Genomic DNA, 26,140 nt, shown 5'->3' with positions numbered 1-26,140 from the left:
CAAGGGGCGATTTACGAGTACCGGGAAAAGGCTAGTCGGATGCTGATGCACCACATCCGTAAGAGGGCAACAGCGAGGGAAATAGGGGGAATCAAAGATGGAAGGGGAGCCACGGTTCGAAGTGCAACAAAAATAAATAAGGTATTCAAGGACTTCTATGAAGAGCTGTACAGATCCCAACCCCCAGGGGGGGAAGGGGGGATGAGGCGATTCCTGGACCAGCTGGGGTTCCCGAGGGTGGAGGAGCAGGAGGCGGTTGGTTTGGGAGCACCAATTGGGTTGGAGGAGTTGAGTCAGAGTTTGGGGAGCATGCAGGCGGGGAAGGCCCCGGGGCCGGACGGGTTCCCGGTGGAGTTCTATAGAAAATATGTGGACCTGCTGGCCCCGCTACTAGTAAGGACCTTCAACGAGGCAAGAGAGGAGGGAACCCTGCCCCAGACAATGTCGGAGGCGACAATCTCCTTGATTCTAAAGCGAGACAAGGATTCACTGCAATGTGGATCGTACAGGCCGATTTCGCTCCTCAATGTGGATGCTAAGCTATTGGCGGAGGTACTCGCCACTAGGATTGAGGACTGTGTCCCGGGGGTGATTCACGAGGACCAAACGGGATTCGTAAAGGGCAGGCAGTTAAATACCAATGTGCGGCGGCTCTTAAACATGATAATGATGACATCGGAGGAGGGAGAGCTAGAGATAGTGGCAGCAATGGACGTGGAAAAAGCCTTTGACCGAGTAGAGTGGGAGTACCTCTGGGAGGTATTGCGCAGGTTTGGGTTCGGGGGAGGGTTTATTAGATGGGTTAAGCTCCTTTACAGCGCGCCGGTGGCGAGTGTAGTGACAAACCGGCGGAGGTCAGAGTACATTCGGCTGTACCGAGGGACGGGACAGGGGTGCCCCCTGTCCCCCCTGTTGTTTGCATTGGCGATTGAACCCGTGGCCATATCACTTAGGGAGTCTAAGAAATGGAGGGGGATAGTCCGCGGGGGAGAGGAGCATCGGGTATCGCTATATGCGGATGACCTGCTGCCATACGTGGCGGACCCAATGGAGGGGATGGTGGAGGTCATGCAGATTCTGAAGGAGTTTGGAGAGTTCTCGGGCTACAAGCTTAATGTAGAGAAGAGTGAGCTTTTTGTATGACAGGCAGGGGACCAAGAAAGAGGGATAGGGGACCTACCGCTGAGGAGGGCGGAGAGGAGTTTTCGGTATCTGGGGATCCAGATAGCCAGAAGTTGGGGGGCCCTACATAAATTGAATTTGATGAGGGTGGTGGAGCAAATGCAGGAGGATTTTAAAAGATGGGACATGCTCCCGCTCTCGTTGGCGGGTAGGGTGCAGTTGGTCAAAATGGTGGTCCTTCCGAGGTTTTTGTTCGTGTTTCAGTACCTCCCCATCGTGATCACCAAGGGCTTTTTCAAGAGAGTAGGTAGGAGTATTATGGGGTATGTGTGGGCAAATAAGACCCCGAGGGTTAGGAGAGGGTTCTTGGAACGCAACAGGGACCGAGGAGGGTTGGCTTTGCCAAACCTAGGGAGTTACTACTGGGCAGCAAACGTGGCGATGATCCGCAAGTGGGTCATGGAGGGAGAGGGGGCGGCATGGAAGAGGATGGAGATGGCGTCCTGTAAAGGAACGAGCCTGGGGGCGTTGGTAATGACACCGCTGCCGCTCTCGCCGACAAAGTATACCACAAGCCCGGTGGTGGCGGCAACACTAAGGACCTGGGGCCAGTGGAGAAGGCACAGGGGTGCAAGGGGAGCATCGGTGTGGTCCCCGATCAAGGGTAACCACCGGTTTGTCCCGGGGAAGATGGACGGGGGGGTTCCAAGGCTGGCATCGGGCGGGGATAAGAAGAATGGGGGACCTGTTCATTGACGGGACATTTGCGAGCCTAGGGGCACTGGAGGAGAAATTTGAGTTACCCCCGGGAAATGCATTTAGATATATGCAGGTGAGGGCTTTTGTGAGGCAACAGGTGAGGGAATTTCCGTTGCTCCCGGCACAAGAAGTTCAAGATAGGGCGATCTCGGGGGTATGGGTCGGGGAGGGCAAGGTGTAGGAAATATACCAAGAGCTGAAAGAAGAGGGGGAAGCGATAGTAGAAGAATTGAAAGGTAAATGGGAGGCGGAGCTGGGGGAGGAGATTGAGGAAGGGCTATGGGCTGATGCCCTGGGTAGGGTTAATATCTCCTCTTCGTGTGCCAGGCTCAGTCTGATACAATTTAAGGTGGTTCACAGAGCGCATTTGATGAGGGCGAGGCTGAGTAAGTTCTTTGGGGTAGAGGATAGATGTGAAAGATGTTCAGGGAGGCCGGCGAACCATGTCCATATGTTTTGGTCATGCCCGGCATTGGAGGGTTTCTGGAGAGGTGTGGCGGGAGTAATATCCCAGGTGGTGAAAGTCCGGGTCAAGCCAAGCTGGGGACTAGCAATATTTGGAGTAGTGGATGAGCCGGGAGTGCAGGAGGCGAAAGAGGCCGGAATTCTGGCCTTTGCGTCCCTAGTAGCCCGGCGAAGGGTCTTGCTATTGTGGAAGGAGGCGAAGCCCCCTAGCCTGGAGGCCTGGATTAACGACATGGCGGGGTTCATAAAATTGGAGAGAATTAAGTTTGCTTTGAAAGGGTCTGCACAGGGGTTTTACAGGCGGTGGCAACCGTTCCTAGAATATCTCGCGGAGTGTTAGAAGAAGGTTGGTCAGCAGCAGCAACCCTTGGGGGCGGGAGGGGGGAACGAGAGATTGTTTGAGGGGATGGACGAGCGGGAGATGGCATGGAGGGTGGGGGGAAACGGTACGTGCGGCCAAGAGCCAGTGTATAAAGCTATGTAAATATACCATCTTGCCATGTATGTATCTTGCTCGGAGATTTTGCGTTATTTTGTTACGGGGGGTGTGGGGGGGGGTTACTGTTTGTTAGGGGAAAAAATTGTGTTGTTAAAAAGCCTTAATAAAAATTTTTTTTAAAAAAAAGCCTTACTGAAGTCCATATAGACAACATCCACTACCCTACTTACATCAATCATCTTTGTGACCTCCTCGAAAAACTCTTATCAAGTTAGTGAGACACGACTTTCCCTTCACAAAACTGTGCTGCCTCTCGCTAATACGACCCCTTGCTTCCAAATGGGAGTAGATCCTGGCTCGAAGAATTCTCTCCAATAATTTCCCTACCACTGATGTAAGGCTAACCGGCCTGTAGTTACCTGGATTATCCTTGTGATTATCCTTATTGCGACGGTGGTTCTCGCTGGCCCTTCCTCCCCTCCCCTTTCCTTCCCTTTCTTCCCGTTTCATTCACTCCTTTCCATTACTCCTTTCCTTCACTTCCCTTCCCTTTCCTTTCCTTCCCTTTCCTTCTCTTCCCTTTCCTTCCCTTTCCTTCCCTTTCCTTCCCTTCACTTCCCTTTCCCTTTCCCTTTCCCTTTCCCTTTCCCTTCCCTTTCCCTTCCCTTCACTTCACTTCACTTCACTTCACTTCACTTCATGTCTGGTCACGGTCACCTCCCATGCCAAGTCTTCGCTGCCGAGTGGTCCGGAGTGCCTACTTTTGTCCCCTTTTGGCTTTGCGCCCTTTTCCCACTTCCTATGGTCGTTTGCCAATGGGGTATCAAAAGGGGTTTTTAGTATCCAATGATCCAATTGATGCTCAATTGACAGGTCACCTTGGGCCTGCCCCAGATATCCATCTCCAGTGGCCATGTTCGCGCGTACACCTTTGCCAAATAAGGTGACGGCGGGAACTCTAGGCGCCCGAGAGTCTGGCCCGGCCTGGGTTTGTAACGACCTATCTGACCTCTAGTGTATGTTACTTGACCAGTCCGAATTCCCATGAGGCTATGCTGGAGTGACTGGTTTGTTTTAAAGAGTCCGATTCTTTAATTTAAAATGGCCAATTTCAATTGGGCCTAAGCACTAGACTAGGCCCTGGTAGGTCACCACAGATTGTAGCCAGAGTTCCTCCAGCAATTGCCTTGCTTGTCATCTGTACACTGTTATCTCTGGGTTTGCCAAAGATTTTTCTGTGGTTCCTTTCACTTCCCATCTTACTATTGTGCCTTGGTGACATCATCCACATGATCAGTTTCTACACACGAGATGACAATACCCAGCTCCACCTCCGCACAATTTTTTCAGTTAAAAATTGGCAAGACTGAAATCATGTTCGCTTCTCTCCACCAATTCCATCCTCTGCCCAGACAAATGGGCTGGTTTTAATGGCTGCAATAGTGGGCCTGTCCACTACTGGAGAGCTTGTGGCAATATTTTTAAGAGCCTTGATTATTTTAAATCACAACCAGGCAGTCTGCTGCCAGGGTTCCTGGGGTCTGCCTCCAGTTCAAAAGTTGCTTTCTTGTTTTATTTGTCCCATTGTTCCAACTGCTACCACATTACTACTCACTCCTTATAAAGTTTCAGAACTTGCACTGCTGCACCAGTACTGTTTTTGTACTTGAGATAAGCATTCAACGTTAAGCTGTAACGTTTCTTATACATCTGAAATCAGTTATTTGCTCTGGTGCAGATAATCAGGGAAACCTGTCACAAAGCAGCCATTTGTTCTATACTGTAATGTTGTACAGAAAAATATGAGAAGGTAAGTTGAAGGGTCTGATTGAGTGGTCCCCAAGATGTATTGGTCTCCCACTTGAGCTGCCGTCTCAGGTAATGTTTACATGCTCATTAAATACTGTTGTCTTAATTTGACTGTTGGATGTGATGATTTCTTATGATTGATTCTGAAGTTTGATTTATTATGTTCCAACATGAGTAACCGCCCTTCAATTATTGGTAACTTTTTACGATGGATGAAGAAATTGTAGAATGGTATGCAAGGTTCACACATTCTTTGGCAGCCTTCCATCTCATGAGACAAAGGGTTGCATCTTGGTGGTCAATCCTGGGATGAGCATAGGCTTGGTGTGGCTAAGGAGCCCTACTCTGGAATAGCAGTCTTTGTTGTATTTGAAGATGAGAATAGTGAGCTGAGAAGGTGCACACATCGCTAGCCTCCCCTGATTACTTTGCGCCCTCTTTTCAATCAGCTAACTTTCAATTTCTCCTTGCCTCTTCCAATATTTTTCCAAACCTTCAATCTCCGGACCATGGGTCACTGGTTTCCATTTTCATTTCTTTCTTGGATGTTTCCTTGTAGCAGGACTATGGGCGTCTAACTGACCCTGACCAGTGGCCAGTTCACTGTAAAGGAGGTCTTTGGGTATACCGCTATAATTCTTCTGGTGAACATGGCCAAGCCATGACATACAATGACATTGTAATCAAGGACTCTTTAAGTTGGTGACCTTATCTTGCCAAGCAATGCCAAGGGTACATTTGAGACAGTGAAGGTGGAATCTGTTCAACATTTTCTCCTGCCAAGCATATGTTGTCAAGATCTCACTACAGTGAGGACATGGGCTTGGTACACTCACTGTTTGATGTTCTCAGTCAGGTTTTTGTTCAACATCGTCTTGCTCAACTTGGACATAACGGCTGCCGCTTTTGCAATACATGTGTTGATTTCAGCTTGAGTGGCAAACTGCTAGTGATTGTGGAGCGTCGATGAGTGAATGACCAACAGTATTTTCACATTTTCAGTGCTGACTGGTGGTATGGCAAATGGTCTCCACCTGAACCGAGCTGGGACCAGTGTTCTGGCAAAAAGAGTAAATAGGGTGGTCAATAGGACTTAAACTAGAGATTTGGGGGGGGAAGGGAAAGTCAGGGAACCAAGAGGTGAAGTAATTAGCGGGAAGCGTAGCTGCTTAGGAATACAAAAAAGCACGAAAAGACAAAACTCAGGAGAGGTTACGATAGTTCCCATCCCACAAAATATGACACAGTGTATGGAAAGGCTCAGTAAACCAAGGTCCACCACACTAAGAAAACAAAAAGGGACGGTCAATAGAGAATTAAAGGTGCTATATTTAAATGCGCAGTGTACGGAACAAGGTAGGTGAGCTTGTGGCCCAGATTGTGACTGGCAGGTATGATGTGGTAGGCATCACAGATGTGGTTGCAGGGGGTTCAGGACTGGCATTCAAACATCTAGGGATTCACAACCTATCGAAAAGACAGAGAGGTGGGCAGAGGGGGCGGGGTTGCCTTGTTAATTAGGAATGAAATTAAATCAATAGCACTAAACGACATAGGGTCAGATGATGTGGAGTCTGTGTGGGTAGAGTTGAGGAACCACAAAGGCAAAAAAACCATAATGGGAGTTATGTACAGGCCTCCTAACAGTGGTCAGGACCGGGGGCACAAAATGCACAACAAAATAGAAAGTGCATGTCAGAAAGGCAAGGTCACAGTGATCATGGGGGACTTCAATATGCAGGTGGACTGGGTAAATAATGCTGCCAGTGGACCCAAGGAAAGGGAATTCATTGACTGTTTACAGGAGGACTTTTTGGAACAGCTTGTGATGGAGCCCACTAGGAGACAGGCCATTCTGGACTTAGTGTTATGTAATGAGCCAGACTTGATTAAAGATCTTAAAGTAAGGGAACACTTAGGAGGCAGTGATCATAATATGGTAGAATTCAATCTCCAATTTGAAAGAAAGAAGGTAGAATCAGATGTAAAGGTGTTACAGTTAAAGAAAGGTAACTATAGGGGCATGTGGGAGGAACTGACGAAAATCGACTGGGAGCAGAGCCTAGTGGGAAAGACAGTAGAACAGCAATAGCAGGAGTTTCTGGGAGTAATTGAGGACACAGTACAGAGGTTGATCCCAAAGAAAAGAAAGGTTATCAGAGGGGGGATTAGGCAGCCATGGCTGACAAAGGAAGTTAGGGAATGCATCAAAGCAAAAGAGAAAGCCTATAATGTGGCAAAGAGTAGTGGGAAGTCAGAAGATTGGGAAGGCTACAAAAACAAACAGAGGATAACAAAGAGAGAAATAAGGAAAGAGAGGATCAATTATGAAGGTAGGCTAGCCAGTAACATTAGGAATGATAGTAAAAGTTTCTTTAAATACATTAAAAACAAACGGGAGGCAAAAGTAGACATTGGGCCGCTCCAAAATGACGCTGGTAATCTAGTGATGGGAGAGAAGGAAATAGCTGAGGAACTAGATAAGTACTTTGCGTCAGTCTTCACAGGAGAAGACATGAGTAATATCCCAACAATTCCGGAGAGTCAGGGGGTAGAGTTGAATATGGTAGCCACCACAAAGGAGAAAGTGCTAGAGAAACTAAGAGGTCTAAAAATTGATCAATCTCCGGGCCCAGATGGGCTACATCCTCGAGTTCTAAAGGAGATAGCTGAAGAAATAGTGGAGGCGTTAGTTATGATCTTTCAAAAGTCACTGGAGTCAGGGAAAGTCCCAGAGGATTGGAAAATCGCTGTTGTAACCCCCCTGTTCAAGAAGGGAACAAGGAAAAAGATGGAAAATTATAGGCCAATTAGCCTAACCTCGGTTGTTGGCAAGATTCTAGAATCCATTGTTAAGGATGAGATTTCTAAATTCTTGGAAGTGCAGGGTCGGATTAGGACAAGTCAGCATGGATTTAGTAAGGGGAGTTCGTGCCTGACAAACCTGTTAGAGTTCTTTGAAGAGATAACAAATAGGTTAGACCAAGGAGAGCCAATGGATGTTATCTATCTTGACTTCCAAAAGGCCTTTGATAAGGTGCCTCACAGGAGACTGCTGACTAAAATAAGGGCCCATGGTATTCGAGGCAAGGTACTAACATGGATTGACGATTGGCTGTCAGGCAGAAGGCAGAGAGTTGGGATAAAAGGTTCTTTTTCAGAATGGCAACCGGTGACGAGTGGTGTCCCGCAGGGTTCAGTGTTGGGGCCACAGCTGTTCTCTTTATATATTAACGATCTAGATGACGGGACTGGGGGCATTCTGGCTAAGTTTGCCGGTGATACAAAGAAAAGTGGAGGGGCAGGTAGTATGGAGGAGGTGGAGAGGCTGCAGAAAGATTTAGACAGTTTAGGAGAGTGGTCCAAGAAATGGCTGATGAAATTCAACGTGGGCAAGTGCGAGGTCTTGCACTTTGGAAAAAAGAATAGAGGCATGGACTATTTTCTAAACGGTGACAAAATTCATAATGCTGAAGTGCAAAGGGACTTGGGAGTCCTAGTCCAGGATTCTCTAAAGGTAAACTTGCAGGTTGAGTCCGTAATTAAGAAAGCAAATGCAATGTTGTCATTTATCTCAAGAGGCTTGGAATATAAAAGCAGGGATGTACTTCTGAAGCTTTATAAAGCATTAGTTAGGCCCCATTTAGAATACTGTGAGCAGTTTTGGGCCCCACACCTCAGGAAGGATATACTGGCACTGGAGCGGGTCCAGCGGAGATTCACACGGATGATCCCAGGAATGGTAGGCCTAACATACGATGAACGTCTGAGGATCCTGGGATTATATTCATTGGAGTTTAGGAGGTTGAGGGGAGATCTAATAGAAACTTACAAGATAATGAATGGCTTAGATAGGGTGGACGTAGGGACGTTGTTTCCATTAGCAGGGGAGACTAGGACCCGGGTGCACAGCCTTAGAATAAAAGGGAGTCACTTTAGAACAGAGATGAGAAGAAATTTCTTCAGCCAGAGAGTGGTGGGTCTGTGGAATTCATTGCCACAGAGGGCGGTAGAGGCCGGGACGTTGAGTGTCTTTAAGACAGAAGTTGATAAATTCTTGATTTCTCGAGGAATTAAGGGCTATGGATAGAGAGCGGGTAAATGGAGTTGAAATCAGCCATGATTGAATGGTGGAGTGGACTCGATGGGCCGAATGGCCTTACTTCCGCTCCTATGTCTTATGGTCTTATCTCATTGATGCTGATGGTAAAACCAAACTCTCACTACAGACATGCAAGTGTTGATTTGTTACTGTAGGTATTCCTCAGTATGGAGTGTTAGCCCAGCATCAGTGGCGTGAAGCAACTCTGATGAGGATGTTGTGTACTTTTGTCTTGAATCTCAGGTGAGCAAGGCTGAAGAGCTTTCTGTTCTGGTATGTAAGTAGCCACCCTCTGTTGATGAAATGAAGGCATATAACAGCAGCAAAGAGAAGAAAATGCCAGTGTCAGCACGGAACTGATTTGTTTGACCTCAAAGGATTTGCATGTTGTCCCATCATAGCTGGCCATATGTATCCTGTTGTCATGGAAAGAGGAGATCACATTGAGCAGCTTTGGTGGCTCTTTCTTCAGCAACTTAAATATACTGCCCTTGCTCACATGGTTGAATACCTTGGTTAGATTGATGAAGGCCAGATTTAATGGTCATCTTTGTTCATAGTATTTCATTTGCAGCTGGTGGCCTGAGACGATCATGTCGATTATGAGTTTTCTAGTTTTGAAACTACAGTAGGATTTGGAAAGAAGCATTCAGCCAAGATCTACAGCCTGACTAGGTCAATGTGGGCAAATATTTTTCCCACAATGCTCAGCAGGGAAATGCTGCGATAGTTTTTGCAATTACAGAAGCCACCCTTGTTCCTGTACAGGGTCACAATGATTGAATCATGCACATCCTGATATACTACCCCCTCCCTCTGCAGAGATAGAGAAGTTCATGCAGGAGTGCCAGTTTCCCGTACTTGATGAGTTTGGGTGGTAAACATCATCAGTAATTGTGTTCTCTCGACAACACAATGAAGTTAGTGTTCCAACCATCTCTCTAACTGTTCAGTGCTGTTGATGATGACGTACCAGCTGTTTACTTTGCTGATGGACCTGTTGACATTTTGCACCTATCATTCATTCCCCCCAGTGTTCACTTTGTCAAAGGATATCTGGATATTCTGGCAAAGTTGTAACCAGGAGTCATCAGCCACCTGCATTCAAAGCTTTTTCCCTCGGATCTCTCTTGTTATTAATGAGACCAGATTGCTTTGCTTCAGGTTTGATTACAGCGATGTTAGCTTGAGCTAGTCAGATTTCTTTGCACTCCTCCTTCCCATATGTTGAGAGTGTGGTCTTGTAAAGGATGTCTTGAAGTATATTCCACTTGCTTCTGTGTCTGTGTGGGAGAGCACCTGTTCAATGAATTGAAGGTACTTTTGGCTGTTATCTGAATAGGTAATATGGCTGATGCTGATACAAGAACAACTTTCTGCTTTAAATGAAAAATCTTGAACGGTTGCATCCTAAGCCTGTTCCATTCCAGGGAATAATCTATATCGCAGTCAACGTGGTGAGAGCTGCATGTGTTCAAAATGCTGTTGAGAGGGCCACATCTGGTATTAATTAGATCTAGCTGGTATCAGTGTCCTACTCTTGGATGTCTCCAGGACATTTGTGACATGGTTAGTTCTGAAAGTACGTGTTAGTTCCATAAAGCTTTTGGCAGCAGCAGAGCTCAGATAGACTCTGTCAGTTTTCATTTACCTCCTCATGCCATGATGCCTGAAGCAGAAAGTCCTTGCCTCTTGGACTGTGCCCACTCTTGCATTGACATCCCTTAGTATGCAACAATGTTATGTCTTCGTGATTCTGCTGATGGTAGTATCAAGCTCTTAATAGAACTAGTTTCTCACCTCTGTTACTAGAGCATGGTGTTGGAACATAGAAACTCGTGAGGTTAGATATCCCTATTTGAGCTGAAAGGCAGATGGAGAGAACGTGTTCTGAACCAATATTGGCTGGGGGCGCCTATTATTGAGACCAATGAGGTCTTTATAATGAAGACTACACCCTGCGCACACGTTTCCTCTTTCCTCTGTGAGATGAACTTTCAAATGTTTTAAATATTTTTCTTTATGATTTTCTCTTGGTGAACCTTCTCTCTATGTCAGTGTTCAGCCTATCGAGTTCCAGGGTGACCACAATGTCTTATGTGCATTATCAAATAAATTGCAAGTTGTCTGTCAGCCCTGAGTACATGGTGCTGATGTTCAAGCTTGTCAATCGAAGAGTTGGCATCTCCTATCTTTTTGTTTTGTTTAATTGCCTGGTGTAATGAATTTGGTCCATTTGTTGAGCGGAGACTCCCTAAGTTCCAAGTAGGTGGATCATGGCGTGTCTGCACCTTCCCCATCAGGGGCTCCCTAATTTGAGGTAGATGGTTGCTGACCAGTGGGACATGATGCTCCCTCTGCCCATTGTAGGCATCTGTTCTCTATGCTAGTCAAGTTGAGCTTATAATTTATAATTGCTCTCTCCTGAGTAATGTTAGTGCTCTGCAGCAAAACTGGAATGAGCTCTCTAGGGCACAAGCCTGGGCAGAACTATGGAGGTAAAAGCAAAGTACTGCCGATGCTCGAAATCGGAGATAAAATCATGGATTGTTGTGAAAACGCAAGCAGGTCTGGCAGTATCTGTGGCAAGAGAAACCGAGTTAACGTTTCGAGTCCATATGACTCTTTGGAGCTTCTAGAAGCCCTGGGCTGCTCAAATGTCAGGGCCTTCCCAAATGGGTCCAAAGGAATGCATAACATTACATTTTGCACAAGGTTAGTTGCAGGAGTTGCTGGAAGGATGACCTATTTAGACATTAGTCTGTCTTTGGGTTCCACTCCAGCTTTCTTTGTCAGGGTTTACTTCTTTAGCCTTCAACTATTCCAAGGTATTCTCAAGACAGTGGAACTATTCACCATAGCGCAGTGTACATGAGCGCCAGGGCATGTCCACACACTGCATGTCACGGACCAAACCTCCTCCAAATGCTTCTGAAGCATTTAGCTTGGGGCTGCAATTTCTGTGTATCACCATTAGGAGGCACAACTGAGGACTTGCTGATAGAGAGGCTTTCTACGAACAGGGACAGACTTGTGCGTTTAGGAGCCTGTCCTTTTCACAAGCCTGCTAGTCTGCCACAAGTGCCGCACAAGGTTGTCCCTTACTGATAGTTCGGAATGATCCCTGCTGCCATCTTGCTTGCTGGGCTGGCATCTGCTTTTGAGCTCCTGAAACAACAGGTCGTCATGGTGTAAATTCCTGCCACAGCTGGTGTTGCCATCTGCATCAGGTATCAGCTAAAGTTTGCCACTTGTCGTCACATGTTGAGGGCTTTCATGTCTGCTTCGACAGCAGCTTTTCATTGGAGCTTTGGGTGCCCTGCTGGTCTCATGGCTCAGGCTACTTCTCCTTATAGCTTATCCATAGGGCTGGGGCAAACTTCAATTCTGTGCACCTGCTCAAGCCAGAGAAATTCTTCTTTGCTTGATTCGTGCTATCATGCTTGGACTATGGCAAGGAAGCACCTGGAAAGGACAGAAGACCAGCTGAGTTACTCGATTATGGAAAGCCCCACCTGCAGGAAAAATTAATGACGGCCTCCATCTCCTCCGCTGTCCTAAAGGATATGTGTGATGCAAAGATCATTGTATACTACAAGAACAAAGGCGGCCAAGGGGATTCTAACAAATGCCGGGCACCTCACTCATCAGCATTAACTGTAGAGGCCTTTGCCAGAGTCATTCCAAGGAGGCACCATAAAATAGCCAACAGAATATATACCCAGAGGCACAATGTGGCTTCAGAGCAGGCAGATCCATTGTGGATATGATTTTCTCTCCATTTGAACTTCAAGAGAATTGCAGATAGGAGCAAACACCACTCTACCTTGCTTTTGTGAATCTCACAAAAGCATTTTGTACTGAGAGTGGGACCAGTCTGAGAAAATCAGCAGTCAACAAAGAACGATAGAGCACAGGAACAGGCCCTTCCGGTACCTGTCATGATACCAACCTTTGCCAAAACCCACGGCACTTCCTTGTGCCGTATCTCTCTAGCTTTGTAGCCTCATAGTTAATCCATCATAATATGCATGGTACTATTCTGCTTGATGGCTCCACCTCTGATAATTTTTAAATGAAGAATGGGGTGAAACAGGGCTGCGTCTTAGCCGCTACTTTAGACCTAAGCTTTCCCTGCTGAGATGGAAGGAGTGTACAGTCATGCTCAATCAGAAGGGAAACTCTACAACTTAGCAAGACGAAAAGCCAAAGCAAAAGTGTGGCATGTACTGATCAGAAACATCTGTACGCTGCTAATACTGCACTAATTGTCCAGGCGGAAGACCAGCTCTAAAGACTCATGGATTGTCTGACCATCAATGTCAAGATGGTGAAATTTGAATTAATTAAAAATCTGAAATTAAAAGTCGAATGTTGACCATGAAACCATTGCTGATTGTTGTAAAAACCTGGTTCACCAATGATTTTAGGGAAGGAAATCTGCCGACTTTACCTGGTCTGGCCTACATATGACTCCAGATCCACAGCAATGTGGTTGACTCTTAAGACCATAAGACATCGGAGCAGAATTGGGCCGCTTGTCCCATCGAGTCTGCTCCGCCATTCAATCATGGCTGATATTTTCTCATCCCCATTCTCCTGCCTTCTCCCCATAACCCCTAATCCCCTTATTAATCAAGAACCTATCTATCTCTGCCTTAAAGACACTCAGTGAATTGGCCTCCACAGCCTTCTGCGGCAAAGAGTACCACAGATTCACCACCCTCTTGCTGAAGAAATTCCTCCTTATCTCTGTTTTAAAGGATCGTCCCTTTAATCTGAGATGGTGTCCTCTGGTTCTAGTTTTTCCTACAAGTGGAAGATGCCCTCGACCACTCAGTTCAAGGGCAATTAGGGATGGGCAATAGATGCTAGCCCAGCCAGTGATGCCTAGCCCATGAATGAATATAAAACAAGAAAACGTTTGTAATGGAACAGGTTATTGTGTCCTTGCCTATGATCAGACTTGACCACAACGCTGGAGCAGTCAGCAAGTTCTGTTACCATGGAACTATGTTAACGTACAGACTTTATCTTGAAGAGCTCAACACGCCCCTTGGAAAGACAGCTACCAACTCGGGATGACAAACACATAGTTTGGCATAAATTGTTGCTAAATTGGCAAACTCTTCCCAGAAAGACAGTTGCTACAGGAAATGGAAAAATTTGTATCTGTATATCTATTTTAGAAAAGGCAGTGTGCAGTGCGTGTGTGATGTTGACATCACGTATCAAAAAGTAATATTTTTGCAATCCCTCACCCCAGGGAATCAATAAAATCAGAAGTGGTATCTTTGATCACTGATTAGGCATATAAAACGTTAGCATAGAAAATATCTACTTTTTATTCATAATCAAATTCTAGCATCTGTATAAGAACTTATTTTGGATTTTACCAAAGATAATGAACAACAGGAACCTTTCCTCCAGAATCACCAAATAATACAGTGCAGAAGAGGTCTTTCGGCCTATCGAGTCCACACCGCATGAAAGACACGTGACCTGCTTCCCTAATCCCATTTGTCAGCACTGAGCCCATAGCCTTGAATGTTATGACATGCCACGTGTAAGGGTGGCTCGGTGGCACAGTGGTTAGCATTGCTGTCTCATGGCGCCTAGGACCCGGGTTCAATCCCAGCCCTGGGTCACTGTGTGGGGTTTGCACATTCTCCCCGTGTCTGCGTGGGCCTCACCCCCACAACTCAAAAGATGTGCATAGTAGGTGCATTGGCCACATTAAATTATCCCTGAATTGGGGGGAAAAAATTGGGCACTCTAACTTTATTTTAAAAATGACGTGCCATGTGCTCATCCCCAGGTACTTTTAAAAGGATGTGAGGCAACCCGCCTCTACTACCCTCCCAGGCAGTGCATTCCAGACCGTCACCACCCTCTGGGTAAAAAAGCTTTTCCTCAAATCCCCCCTATTCTTTACTCCTAGAGTAGTAAGGGCGTGGAATGACCTGCCTGCAACAGTAGCGGACTCGCCAACACTAAGGGCATTCAAATGGTCATTGGATAGACATATGGATGATAAGGGAATAGTGTAGATGGGTTTTAGAATGGTTTCACAGGTCGGCGCAACATCGAGGGCCGAAGGGCCTGTACTGCGCTGTAATGTTCTATGTTCTAAACCTCCTGCTCCTCACCTTGAACTTGTGTACCCTTGTAACTGACCCATCAACTAAGGGTCCCTATCCATCCTGTCCATGCCTCTCATACTCTTGTCATAATCAGGTCGCCCCTCAGTCTTCTCTGCTCCACCAAAAACAACCCAAGCCTATCCAAACCCTCTCCATAATTTGAATGTTCCATCCCAGACAACATCCTGATGAATCACCTCTGCACCTTCTCAGTGCAACCACATCCTTATAATGTGGCAACCAGAATTGCACACAGTACTCCAGCTGTGGCCTCACCAAAGTTCAATACAACTCCAAAATGACCTCCCTGTTTTTGTAATCTATGCCTTGATGGATAAAGGCAAATGCCTTTTTCAACACCCTATTAACCTGTCCTCCTGTCTTCAGAGATCTATGGACAAACACGTCAAGGTCCCTTTGTTCCTCAGAACTTCGCAATGCCAGGCTGTTCATTGAATACTTCCTTGTCAAATTACGCCTTCCAAAGTATATCACCTCACACTTTTCACGGTTAAATTCCATCTGCCACTTTTCTGCCCTTTTGACCATCCCATTTATATATTCCTGTAACCCAAAACTCTCAATCTTTGTGTCATCCACAAACCTACTGATCCTACCCCCCACATAGTCATCTATGTTGTTTATATAAATTATAAACGATAGGGGACCCAGCACCGATCCCTGTGACATGCCACTGGACACTGACTTCCAGTCACTAAAACAACCGTCTGTCATCACAGTTAAGCCAATTTTGATTCCACCTTATCAAAGTTACCCTGTATCCCATGTGCATTTGCCTTCTATATAAGTGTCCCATGTGGAACCTTGTCAAAGGCTTTGCTGAAATCCATGTAAACTACATCAGCTGCACGACCCTCATCTGCACACCTAATCACATGCTCAAAATGTTCAATCAAATTTGTTAGGCATGACCTTCCTCTGACAAAGCCATGCTGACTATTCCAGATCAAACCTTGCCTCTCCAAGTGGGGATCGATTCTCTCCTTCAGAATTTTCTCCAATAGTGGGGAGGGCAATAAATGCTGGCCTAGCGAGCGATGCCCACATCCATGAAAGAGTTTTTTTTAAATTGGGTAAGTACTGCGGAACTGTCTAAAGTCTCTGGCTTTAGTTCCGAGTCTGAGACACTCATAAAGGGTCCTGGGGAGGAGGGGATTGGCATTTGGAAGTTTATACTTCCGGGCAATCCCTTTGTAGGTTTACAAATCATGGCTTCCACAAGCACCACCAATGCATAGTTGGTCTTCGATATGGAGACAGGAATAATTGACCTGTTATGTTTTGTGAAACATAGACATTAATTAACATTGTTTCTGGCTGTCTTATATCCAAACATCCCATAGTGTTCAAGTTAGGCCATATGTAGACTACGCTTAAGTATGGTGAATTTTTAAATCATATTTTTTAGGAAATAATATTTTTAAATGTGTTTCAGAATTTGATGATTTGTTTGTTTCTGCAGGTTAGGCCAAAGACCCTGATTCCGGACAGCCTCTCAATCACTCTGTGCCGTGACCAGACTTCCAGTCAGCCTCAGTCTCTTCAGAAGACCACTGTAGTCAGCATCAAGAACCCAAGTCCTGCTCTTCCTACTGCCAACAACACTGTCAACCATGTGCAGACACTAACTGGCCAAATGCACAGTTTTGCAGAATCACCATTGGTCTCCACACCAATCAGCAGTGCTGGTGTGGCTTTTGCAATCATTTCTGCTTCTCCAAACAATGGCAGTATGAGCAGCAGTACAGTCTCCCTGACCAGTGACACCATCAGTGTCCAACCTCTTCTACTCAGCACAGACAAGGTAAGGAACAACCTTTGAAGAAACTATTTGACAAAAGGAAACTGATTTGGAACAGGCAAGGCTATAATTGTACGGAATCCAAGATGAGTTGGATGAGATTGATGAGGATAGTGAGACAGAGCGATTTTAATTTCATTTACATTTCAAGAAGTCACAATTTTAAGAGATACGGGTGCTAGTCAATCTTTAATGGTAAGAGATGAGGAATTATGTCGTTTGGGAAGAATGTTGCCAGAAAAGGTGGTAATATGTGGAATTCAGGGTGAGAGGAGTAGCGTTCCATTATATAAGATAAGGTTGGAAAGTCCAGTGAAGAGTGGTGAAGTGGTGGTAGGAGTAATAGAGAAACTATCTTGCCCAGGAATACAGTTTATCTTGGGTAATAATGTAGCAGGATCGCAAGTGGGACTGATGCATGCTGTGGTTGATAAGCCAGTGGAAAATCAGACAACTGAAGTGTTGAAGGATCAATATCCTGGGATTTTTCCGGATTGTGTAGTAACAAGATTGCAAAGTCACAGGTTAAGACAAGAGGAGAAATCAAAGAATGAAGTTGAAGTGCAATTATCAGAAACGATTTTTGATCAGAAGGTTGAAAAAGAACAAGAACAGGTGGAGGATGAGGCGGATATTTTTAGTTCAGGAAAATTGGTGGAGTTACAACAGAAAGATGTAGAAATAAAACGGATGTATCAGAAAGCATATACAGAAGAGGAATCTGAGTGTATACCAGAGTGTTATTATCGTAAAAGTGATGGCTTGATGATAAAATGGCTACCTGTACATATGCAGGCGGATGAAAAGTGGGCAGAAGTTCATCAAGTAGTATTGCCAGTAAGTTATAGAAAGGAGGTGTTGCGAGTGGCACATGAGGTACCAGTGGGAGGTCATTTGGGGATAAGGAAAACTCAAGCTAAAATCCAGAAACATTTTTATTGGCCTGGGCTACATAAAGATGTAGTTAAATTTTGTCAATCATGTCACACGTCAAGTGATAGGGAAACCTCAAGCAGTGATAAATCCAGCGCCCTTAATACCCATTCCAGCACTTAAGGAACCTTTTACAAGGGTCCTAATTGATTGTGTAGGACTGCTTCCTAAAACAAAAAGTGGGAATCAATATCTTTTGACTATAATGGATGTGTCTACTAGGTTTCCAGAGGCCATTCCAGTATGTAATATTACAGCTAAAAAGATTGTGGAGGAGTTACTTAAATCCTTTACGAGATATGGACTACCCACAGAAATACAATTGGATCAAGGATCAAATTTTACCTCATGGTTATTCAAAGAATTTATGGATAGCTTAGGAATAAAACAATTTAAATCAACTGCGTACCATCCAGAATCGCAGGGAGCGTTAGAAAGGTGGCATCCGACATTAAAGACAATGATGAGGGCTTATTGTCAAGATTATCCAGAGGATTAGGATAAAGGAATTCCATTCATACCATTTGCAATTAGGGATGTACCTAATGAGTCAACCAAATTTAGTCCTTTTGAACTAATTTTTGGTCATGAGGTAAGAAGACCACTTAAAATTGATTAAGGAACAATTGGTGAGTAAGAAATCCGAAATTATATTATTGGATTACGTGTCAAATTTTAGGGGAAGATTAAATAGAGCAGGTGAATTGGCTAGACAACATTTAAAAGTTGCACAAAATGTGATGAAACGGGTAGCGGACAGAAAATCCAAAGTACGTAGTTTTGCTAGTGGAGATAAAGTTTTAGTATTGTTACCAGTGATAGGGGAACCTTTAAAAGCTAGGTTTTGTGGACCTTATCAGATTGAAAGGAAGTTAAGTGAGGTGAATTATGTGGTTAAAAACACCAGATAGAAGGAAGACTCACCGAGTGTGTCATGGGAATATGCTTAAAAGGTACTTTGAAAAGGAAGGAGAGAAAAAGGAGGTTTTAATGATTCTAACTCAAAGTGACAAACCAAATCCAGATGACTGTGAATTTGATATACCTCAAATTAAATTGGAAAATGAGGATGTTCTTAAAAATTGGGATAAAGTGTTAAGTAATCTTCCAGAGGAAAAACGAACTGACCGGAAAGAGTTATTGATATCACATGGGCAAGTTTGTCGAGATAAATTGGGAAGTACTAAAATGGCGATACATGATGTAGATGTGGGAAATGCTGTTCCTATCAAACAACATCCAAATAGACTTAATCCTTTAAAATTGGCACAGGTTAACAAAGAGATTGAGAGTATGCTTAAAAATGGCATAATTGAAGTGGGTTGCAGCCAATGGAGCTCACCCATATTGATGGTACCTAAACCAGATGGTACCCAACGGTTGTGTGTGGACTATAGAAAGGTGAATGCAATTACAAGAACGGACTCTTATCCTATCCCACGATTGGAGGATTGCATTGAGAAAGTGGGACGATCCGCTTTTATTTCCAAATTGGATTTACTTAAAGGTTACTGGCAGGTACCTTTATCCGAAAGGCGAAGGAGATTTCAGCTTTTGTGACTCCAGATGGTATATACCAGTTCAAAGTTATGCCATTTGGCATGAAAAACGCCCCAGCCACATTTCAACGGTTAACTAATACAGTTGTTTCAGGATTACCCAATTGTGCAGTATACATCGACGATCTGGTAGTTTTCAGCCAGACATGGAAAGCACATCTCAAACATCTGATGGAGTTATTCAATCGACTTCAGGAGGTGGGTTTGATGATAAACCTAGCCAAAAGTGAATTTGGAAAAGCCCAAGTCACTTTCCTTGGTCATACAATCGGACAGGGTCGAATGGTCCCATGGGATGTGAAAACGAAAGTTATTGGGGAGTTTCCAATACCCACGGCACGACGGGAAATAATGCGATTTCTTGGTATGAGTGGATTTTACCGGAAATTTGTACCAAATTTTAGCAGTGTGGTCGCTCCACTGATGGACTTGTTCAAGAAGCGTAACAAATTCCAGTGGACAGTGGAGTGTCAACAGGCATTTGACGGCCTGAAGGCTGTGTTAACCACTGCTCCTGTGTTAGTCATCCCAAATTATACCAGCCCATTCAAAGTGGCTGTTGATGCGAGTGATGTGGGTGTAGGTGCGGTGCTTCTACAAGATGACGACAAAGGGCGAGAGCGGCCTGTTGGTTATTTTTCAAAGAAATTGAATTCTCACCAGACAAAGTATTCCACGATTGAGAAGGAGACTTTGAGTTCGGTGCTGGCTTTGCAACATTTTCACATTTATGTGACCAGCAATCCATCTGACACCATTATATATGCTGATCATAATCCGTTGACGTTTTTGGAGCGGGTCCGGAATAACAATGCAAGGCTGTTTCGCTGGAATTTATTGTTACAGCCATTTCATTTAAAGATAGTACATGTGGCAGGACGGGAAAACATGATAGCCGATGCTTTGTCACGAATGTGATGAACAGAAGGATTTCGGTTGGAGGAAGAAGGACGGAACAAAATGGGGTTATTGGGTTACGGGGATAGGGTGGAAGTGAGGGCTTAAGTGGGTCGGTGCAGATTCGATGTGCCGAATGGCCTACTTCTGCACTGTATGTTCTATGACCACACTACTTCTGTATATCCCTGTTTGTCTGAAAAACATGGGCAAGTTAGCTAGCTTGAATCCCATCATGCATTCTGGCCACTGCTTGTAGCAAGAGTTTGAATGCTTATTACTGTTATGTCCTAAAAATACATGTTTAATGGTTAATGATGATTACTGGGTATACTTACCATGATTAATCTCAATCATTAATAAACTAGCTTCTGTAGAACTGTACTAGTATTATCCTAGCTATTCAGTTTTAAGGGGTCTCATCTTGGGACACCCCCTTCAACTTCATTGTCACATTGAGTTGTCACAGCCCGCTCCCTGTGTAGTGCTCTGGATGCTCTGACCTGCCAAAGACCGCCACAGATGGGCATGGCTCCATCTCGAACCATGCAACCTTGAATTTGGTCTCAAAAAAGACATTTCAGAACTTGCTGCGGCTGGACCAGAACATGTTGGTTGGACGCCCCCCGACACTGCTCGCACTTATCCTCCACCCCCCCTCCAGGAAGAGTTGGGGGCCATGGGCGCGAGCTGCCAGGCTAGCAAGGCTGGCTAGTTAACAGATATGCAGTGGGGGATGAGCAGATGGCTAGAGTGTAAGAGGGAGATGGAATTGTTGAGGGGGGCGGGGGGTGAGGGGGAGTCTGCTGACAAGGGTAAGGCTGCTATGGTGGCGCGGGGAGGGGGTTGGTGATGGTGGACATCCGAGGGCGGACCTGGAAGGTTGTGTGACATGGGCCGGGGACTGGCCCAAGGTGGGATACGGTTGATCGGCAGTGGAGGGCTGCGGGGTGCCCCCAGATCATGCTGGTCACACGGAACGTGAGAGGGCTGAATGGGCCAGTCAAGCAGCCGTGCGTGTTTGCGCACTTGGGCAGCTTGAAGGTGGATATGGCCTTGTTGCAAGAAATGCATTTGAAGTTCAGAGACCAGATTAGACTATGGAAAGGATGTGTAGTGCAAGTCTTCCATTCAAGGTTAGATATGAAGGGGGAGCAGGGCAGTGTTTTTAAATAAGCGGGTGGCGAATGAGGTGGGGAATATATTGGCGGATCTGGGGAGGTTTGTGATGGTCAGTGGGAAATTAGATTCTGAAGACCTTTTCACTTTCATAATGCTGTTCAGTCCCAAGACAGCTTGCCAAATGTCAGAAGTGGTTCCCTCATCATTCACGACACCTCTGTCCTTGCATGAATCACATCACCTTCCAAAATGGCCCCAACTGGATGAAAATTGCAGAAGGTTTGAAATGCCCACTTCTGCCATGTTATTAGCAAAGCTGGGACATTAGCATGTTGGCTTCCACCCTGTCCTCTTATCCTGCATCGCTGAAAGTTGTCGGTTCCAGGAATGGGGATGGGAATCCTAGATTCGGGTCATGCCTTCTCGATGCAATTCAACCCCACTTCGGGATGGGAAAATCCAGTCCATAAAGTCTTTTATTTTATTTTTACTTAGAGGGAAGTGAATCTGTTAATTGGATAATTAATTGTAGTCAGGTCGTTGGCATTAATCGGGGATTCACCTGCACATAGGAACTGCCTGAAACTATGATTGTTGAATTGGAGGTGCACATCACTGTAACTTATTCCTCAGTTTTATCTTTCACTGCCTGGCAATCTGAGTTATAACACAAGAACTTTGAGTGCTTGATGTTGGATGGTGGTAGGAGGGAAAACTTGAGGGATGGGAGAGTGGTCCATATGTTTGTAAGCACTCAGACGAGGAAAGATGGTTCCAGGGTTTAGTGGGCCTGTTGCTAATCGGGAAGCAGAAAGACAGAGTAGTGAGATGGTGAGGGCAGAATGTGAGAGCATTTTGGAGGGTGATGCCGATTGCTGCCAAGAAAAGCATGGTGATGGGAGCTGTTTGACAATGGTAAGTTAGGGGAAAGGCATGGATACTCAGCTTGGAGTGCATGTTACCAATCTCCTGAATGACCCCCTTATGGACCGAACTGATCTTTTTATTGAGTAGCACTACACTATGTATGCTTCATCTGATGTCTGTGTCTATGTATTTATATTGTGTATCTGTTTTATGATCTATGTTTTTCATCTATGGAACAATCTGTCTGGACTGTACGCAGAACAATACTTTTCACTGTACCTCGGTACACGTGACAAATCCAAATGAAATAAAACAGAGAAAGTGGCAGTAGCAATTCCAGTTTGGAAATCCGTGTTATTTGTGGATTAATAGTCAGGTCAAGATTGATCCTACCTTAAATAGCGTACTAATTTTTGTGTACTGTATGAGCTTGTCCTGAAGATGATTTTGTTAGTTCATGTTCCACATGTTTGGTTTTACTTCATCAAAATGCAATATTCAAGATTTTTCTATTAAATAAAAGTATATTATTTTGCATACGAAATACAGATTCCTGTGGATATATGATCGCTTACTTTTTGTCATTTTTTTGGTAGGTATTAATCATTCAGCCACAAACTCAGTCCACAACAGGTCATCTGACAGAGAAAAGGAAGATTCTAGGCGAACAACCTCAGGGCCATCTTTTCACAAAATCGAAGAGAGAAGAAAACCCTGAGGTAAACCAGTTCAAAGTGAAAATGGAGTGGTTACATTTGCTTACATTAAATTTGCTCTAGCACAACTTATAAATTAAATTTTAAGGGGAACGGTGTAATAGTGAAAGATTCATTTGTCCAGTTTCCTTCCAGTTAAGTTGGTTCTGTGTGTCAAATAACTTTTAAGTAATTTATTTCCCAATTCCCAGCCTCAATTCTAATAGCTGGCTTATGCCAGTTCTGCATCCTGACACAAAGAAGCACTATTGAGTTTTCTGTCCAGCTGAATGCAAGGCATGTTGCAGTTCCCATTCCTTATTCCACAGTGGATCCACTGCATTTTCCCAACCTGGCAAGGAGCCTGTTCCAATTCAATTGGCCAGAAGAGTGGCTTGCTCTGGTTACACCCCAACATTGCTCCTTGTTCACTTCGCCTCACCTGATGAGAGAGGTGTAATACTCTGCAGTTTCCACTTCTCGCCTAACAATAATTGTGTTGCAATGGATCTGATTTATTGCTCCTGATTTCCCCCCCTCTGACACCCACCAAAATACATGTTCTAAACCTGCTCCAGAGAATCATTGATCACCAATGTCATGTGTTGTAACTTTGAGAGGAGAATTGTGTAATTTTCCTTGCTTATAAGAAAGGCCTGATTTTTAAAAAACATATTCTTCTTCTGTGCTAAACTTAAGTTTAGAATGTTTCATCATTGCAGATTCTCTCTCTGCTTATTTGCCTCATAGTAGAGAACCTTCCCATGGTATTTGATTTAATTGATTCAAAACCACAGTATAAAATTTAAAATAAAAACAGAAAATGTTGGAAGTTTGGCAAGCCAGGCAACATATGGAGAAAGGGAGTTAAACATTTCAGATCACAGAATTTTACTTCTGTATTAAATTTAGATTTTTGTTTTCTCTATTTGTAATTGTTTCCTACCATTGGGACCTGACATATCAACATGTCAGACATGAAAAGACTTAACTAGCCCATCTAGTTTCCATCTAGGCCTCCCATATAGTTGTGATGCATTATACACCATAATTCAGACACTTCCTACCCACCAGTAGTCTCCAAACATAAATAGTCAAAGTTAAGGATACAACTGATTATAGACCAAAAAGACCATTTTCAGTTTATGCAAAGAAGACGCTTCTGCCAATGTCACAGTACTGGATAAAATAGTTGAGAGAAAAAATAGAGTAAAAATAGATAGATGATGGTTGGCAACGTTTTAAAAAAAAACAAAGTAGAAAGGTAATATGGAGCATACTAGTTTACACAATCTTATAATCCTCCTTAGACATGGGAAAGGTTACAGAAGACTGGAGAATTGCAAATGTTACCCCTCTATTAAATGAAGGGAGAGGACAATCAGCTGAACATCAATGGTGGGGAAACGTTTAGATTTAATCCAGACAAAGTTAAACGGCACTTGGAAAATTTAGGTTAATAAGTGAAAACCTGAACAAATTATTAAAGGCAAATTATATTTGTGTGTGTGTGTGTGTGTGTGTTCTGGGCGCAAAGCTTTCGGAAGGATATCATGGCCTTTGAGAGGCTATAGACAGAGGCAACACGGGTAAAACATTTTTATGCACGGAGTTACGATCTTGAATGCACTACCTGAAAAGGATTGGAAAACCGATTCAATATTACATTTTAAGAAGGGAATTGGACAAATACTTGAAACACATTTGCAAGGCCATGGGGGGGAAGAAGTGGGGTGTTGGAATAATTGGACAGTTCTTGCAAAGAGCGGGCACAATGAGCCAAATAGCCTAATTCTGTGCTCAACGTTCTATGATCTCTGGAAAAACCTGGAATATGCCTCTCTAACCCAACAGACAATCAAAACTAATTCAGGAGACCAGATTGACCATGACTTGTATTATTTGACACCCCGGTTTTTAAGATATAATCTCTGCTACAGCCAAGAACCAGTTCTACTCTCTTCACTCACTGCATGAACAGCTCTATTAGGACTATATAATCACTACAGTGCAGGAGGAGACCTTATGGCCCACCAAGTCTGCACCAACCCTCTGAAAGAACACCCTATCTAACCCTGTAACCATGGCCAATCCACCTAACCTGCACATCTTTGAACTGTGGGAGGAAATTGCAGCACCCAGAGGAAGCACACGCAGATACAGGGAGAAACTCCACAGTCAACCAAGATCAGAATCGAACCCGGGTCCCTGGAGCTGTGAGGCAGCATTGCTAATCACTGTGCCACCGTGCTGCCCTAGGACTGAAATGAGGAGAAATTACTTCACTGAAAGGGTTGTGAATCTTTGAAATTCTCTAACCCAGAGGGCTTTGGATAATAATAATAATAGAACATCACAGCGCAGTACAGGCCCTTCGGCCCTCGATGTTGCGCCGCCCTGTGAAACCAATCTAAAGCCCATCTACACTATTCCATTATCATCCATGTGTTTATCCAATGACCATTTAAATGCCCTTAATGTTGGCGAGTCCACTACTGTTGCAGGCTGGGCATTCCATGCCCCTACTACTCTCTGAGTAAAGAACCTACCTCTGACATCTGTCCTGTATCTATCTCCCCTCAATTTAAAGCTATGTCCCCTCGTGCTGGCCATCACCATCCGAAGAAAAAGGCTCTACTGTCCACCCTATCTAATCCTCTGATCATCTTGTATGCCTCTATTAAATCACCTCTTAAACCTCTTCTCTCTAACGAAAACAGCCTCAAGTCCCTCAGCCTTTCCTCATAAGATCTTCCCTCCATACCAGGCAAAATCCTGGTAAATCTCCTCTGCACCCGTTCCAATGCTGCATCATTAAATACATTTAAGGCTGGAATGGACAGATGTTTGGTCTTGCAGGGAATTAAAGGTTATGGGGACTAATTGGGAAAATGGAGTTGAAGCCCAAGATCAGCCATGATCAAACTGAATGGCGGAGCTGGCTTGATGGGCATATCTGCTCCTATTTGTGTACTATTCTCTGGTATGTTTTTTTAAAAAATCTTCTACCATCTCCATTGCATGACATAAAGTTAACCCCTGCTCCTTCCAATTTAGTTAAATTAAATTATCAATGTGTTAATTTGTCTAGTTCCTTCATTATTTCAAACACCTTAACCAAATCAGAGATTTAAAGACGATTAAGCTTTTTGAGCGGATTAGAACAGCAAAGGTATTTTGAACTGAGAATCAATTTCATGACCTTCCTCTAAACTTTTTCCAAAGCTGCAAATACACATGGAAGATCTGTTTGTATACATAAATCTTTGGACCATGTGCACTTACAATTGTTATGCTTCCTCATGACACTTAGTGGCACTTTGTGTCAATTGCTGATGCTGAAGAAATGCTTCCATTAATTTTAACGGGTACCACTATGGACAGAGACATCAAAGCTGTATAATGA

At 44.4% G+C, this 26,140-nt stretch overlaps 1 protein-coding gene across 3 annotated transcripts in view; it reads left to right on the top strand.

Moving 5' to 3' along the window:
* The window catches only part of phf21b (PHD finger protein 21B), a 266,437-nt gene that overhangs the window by 154,557 nt on the left and 85,740 nt on the right, over positions 1 to 26,140 (top strand). For all 3 annotated transcript variants that reach the window (XM_072484536.1, XM_072484535.1, XM_072484537.1), the window contains 2 exons: positions 16,323 to 16,664; positions 22,636 to 22,758. In XM_072484536.1, coding sequence (XP_072340637.1) covers positions 16,323 to 16,664; positions 22,636 to 22,758 — 465 coding nt within the window. The remainder of the gene's footprint in view (positions 1 to 16,322; positions 16,665 to 22,635; positions 22,759 to 26,140) is intronic.

This window comes from Scyliorhinus torazame, chromosome 19 (assembly GCF_047496885.1).
Source record: "Scyliorhinus torazame isolate Kashiwa2021f chromosome 19, sScyTor2.1, whole genome shotgun sequence".
In the NCBI taxonomy this organism is placed as follows: domain Eukaryota; kingdom Metazoa; phylum Chordata; class Chondrichthyes; order Carcharhiniformes; family Scyliorhinidae; genus Scyliorhinus; species Scyliorhinus torazame.
This window is presented reverse-complemented; position numbering and strand designations above follow the sequence as displayed.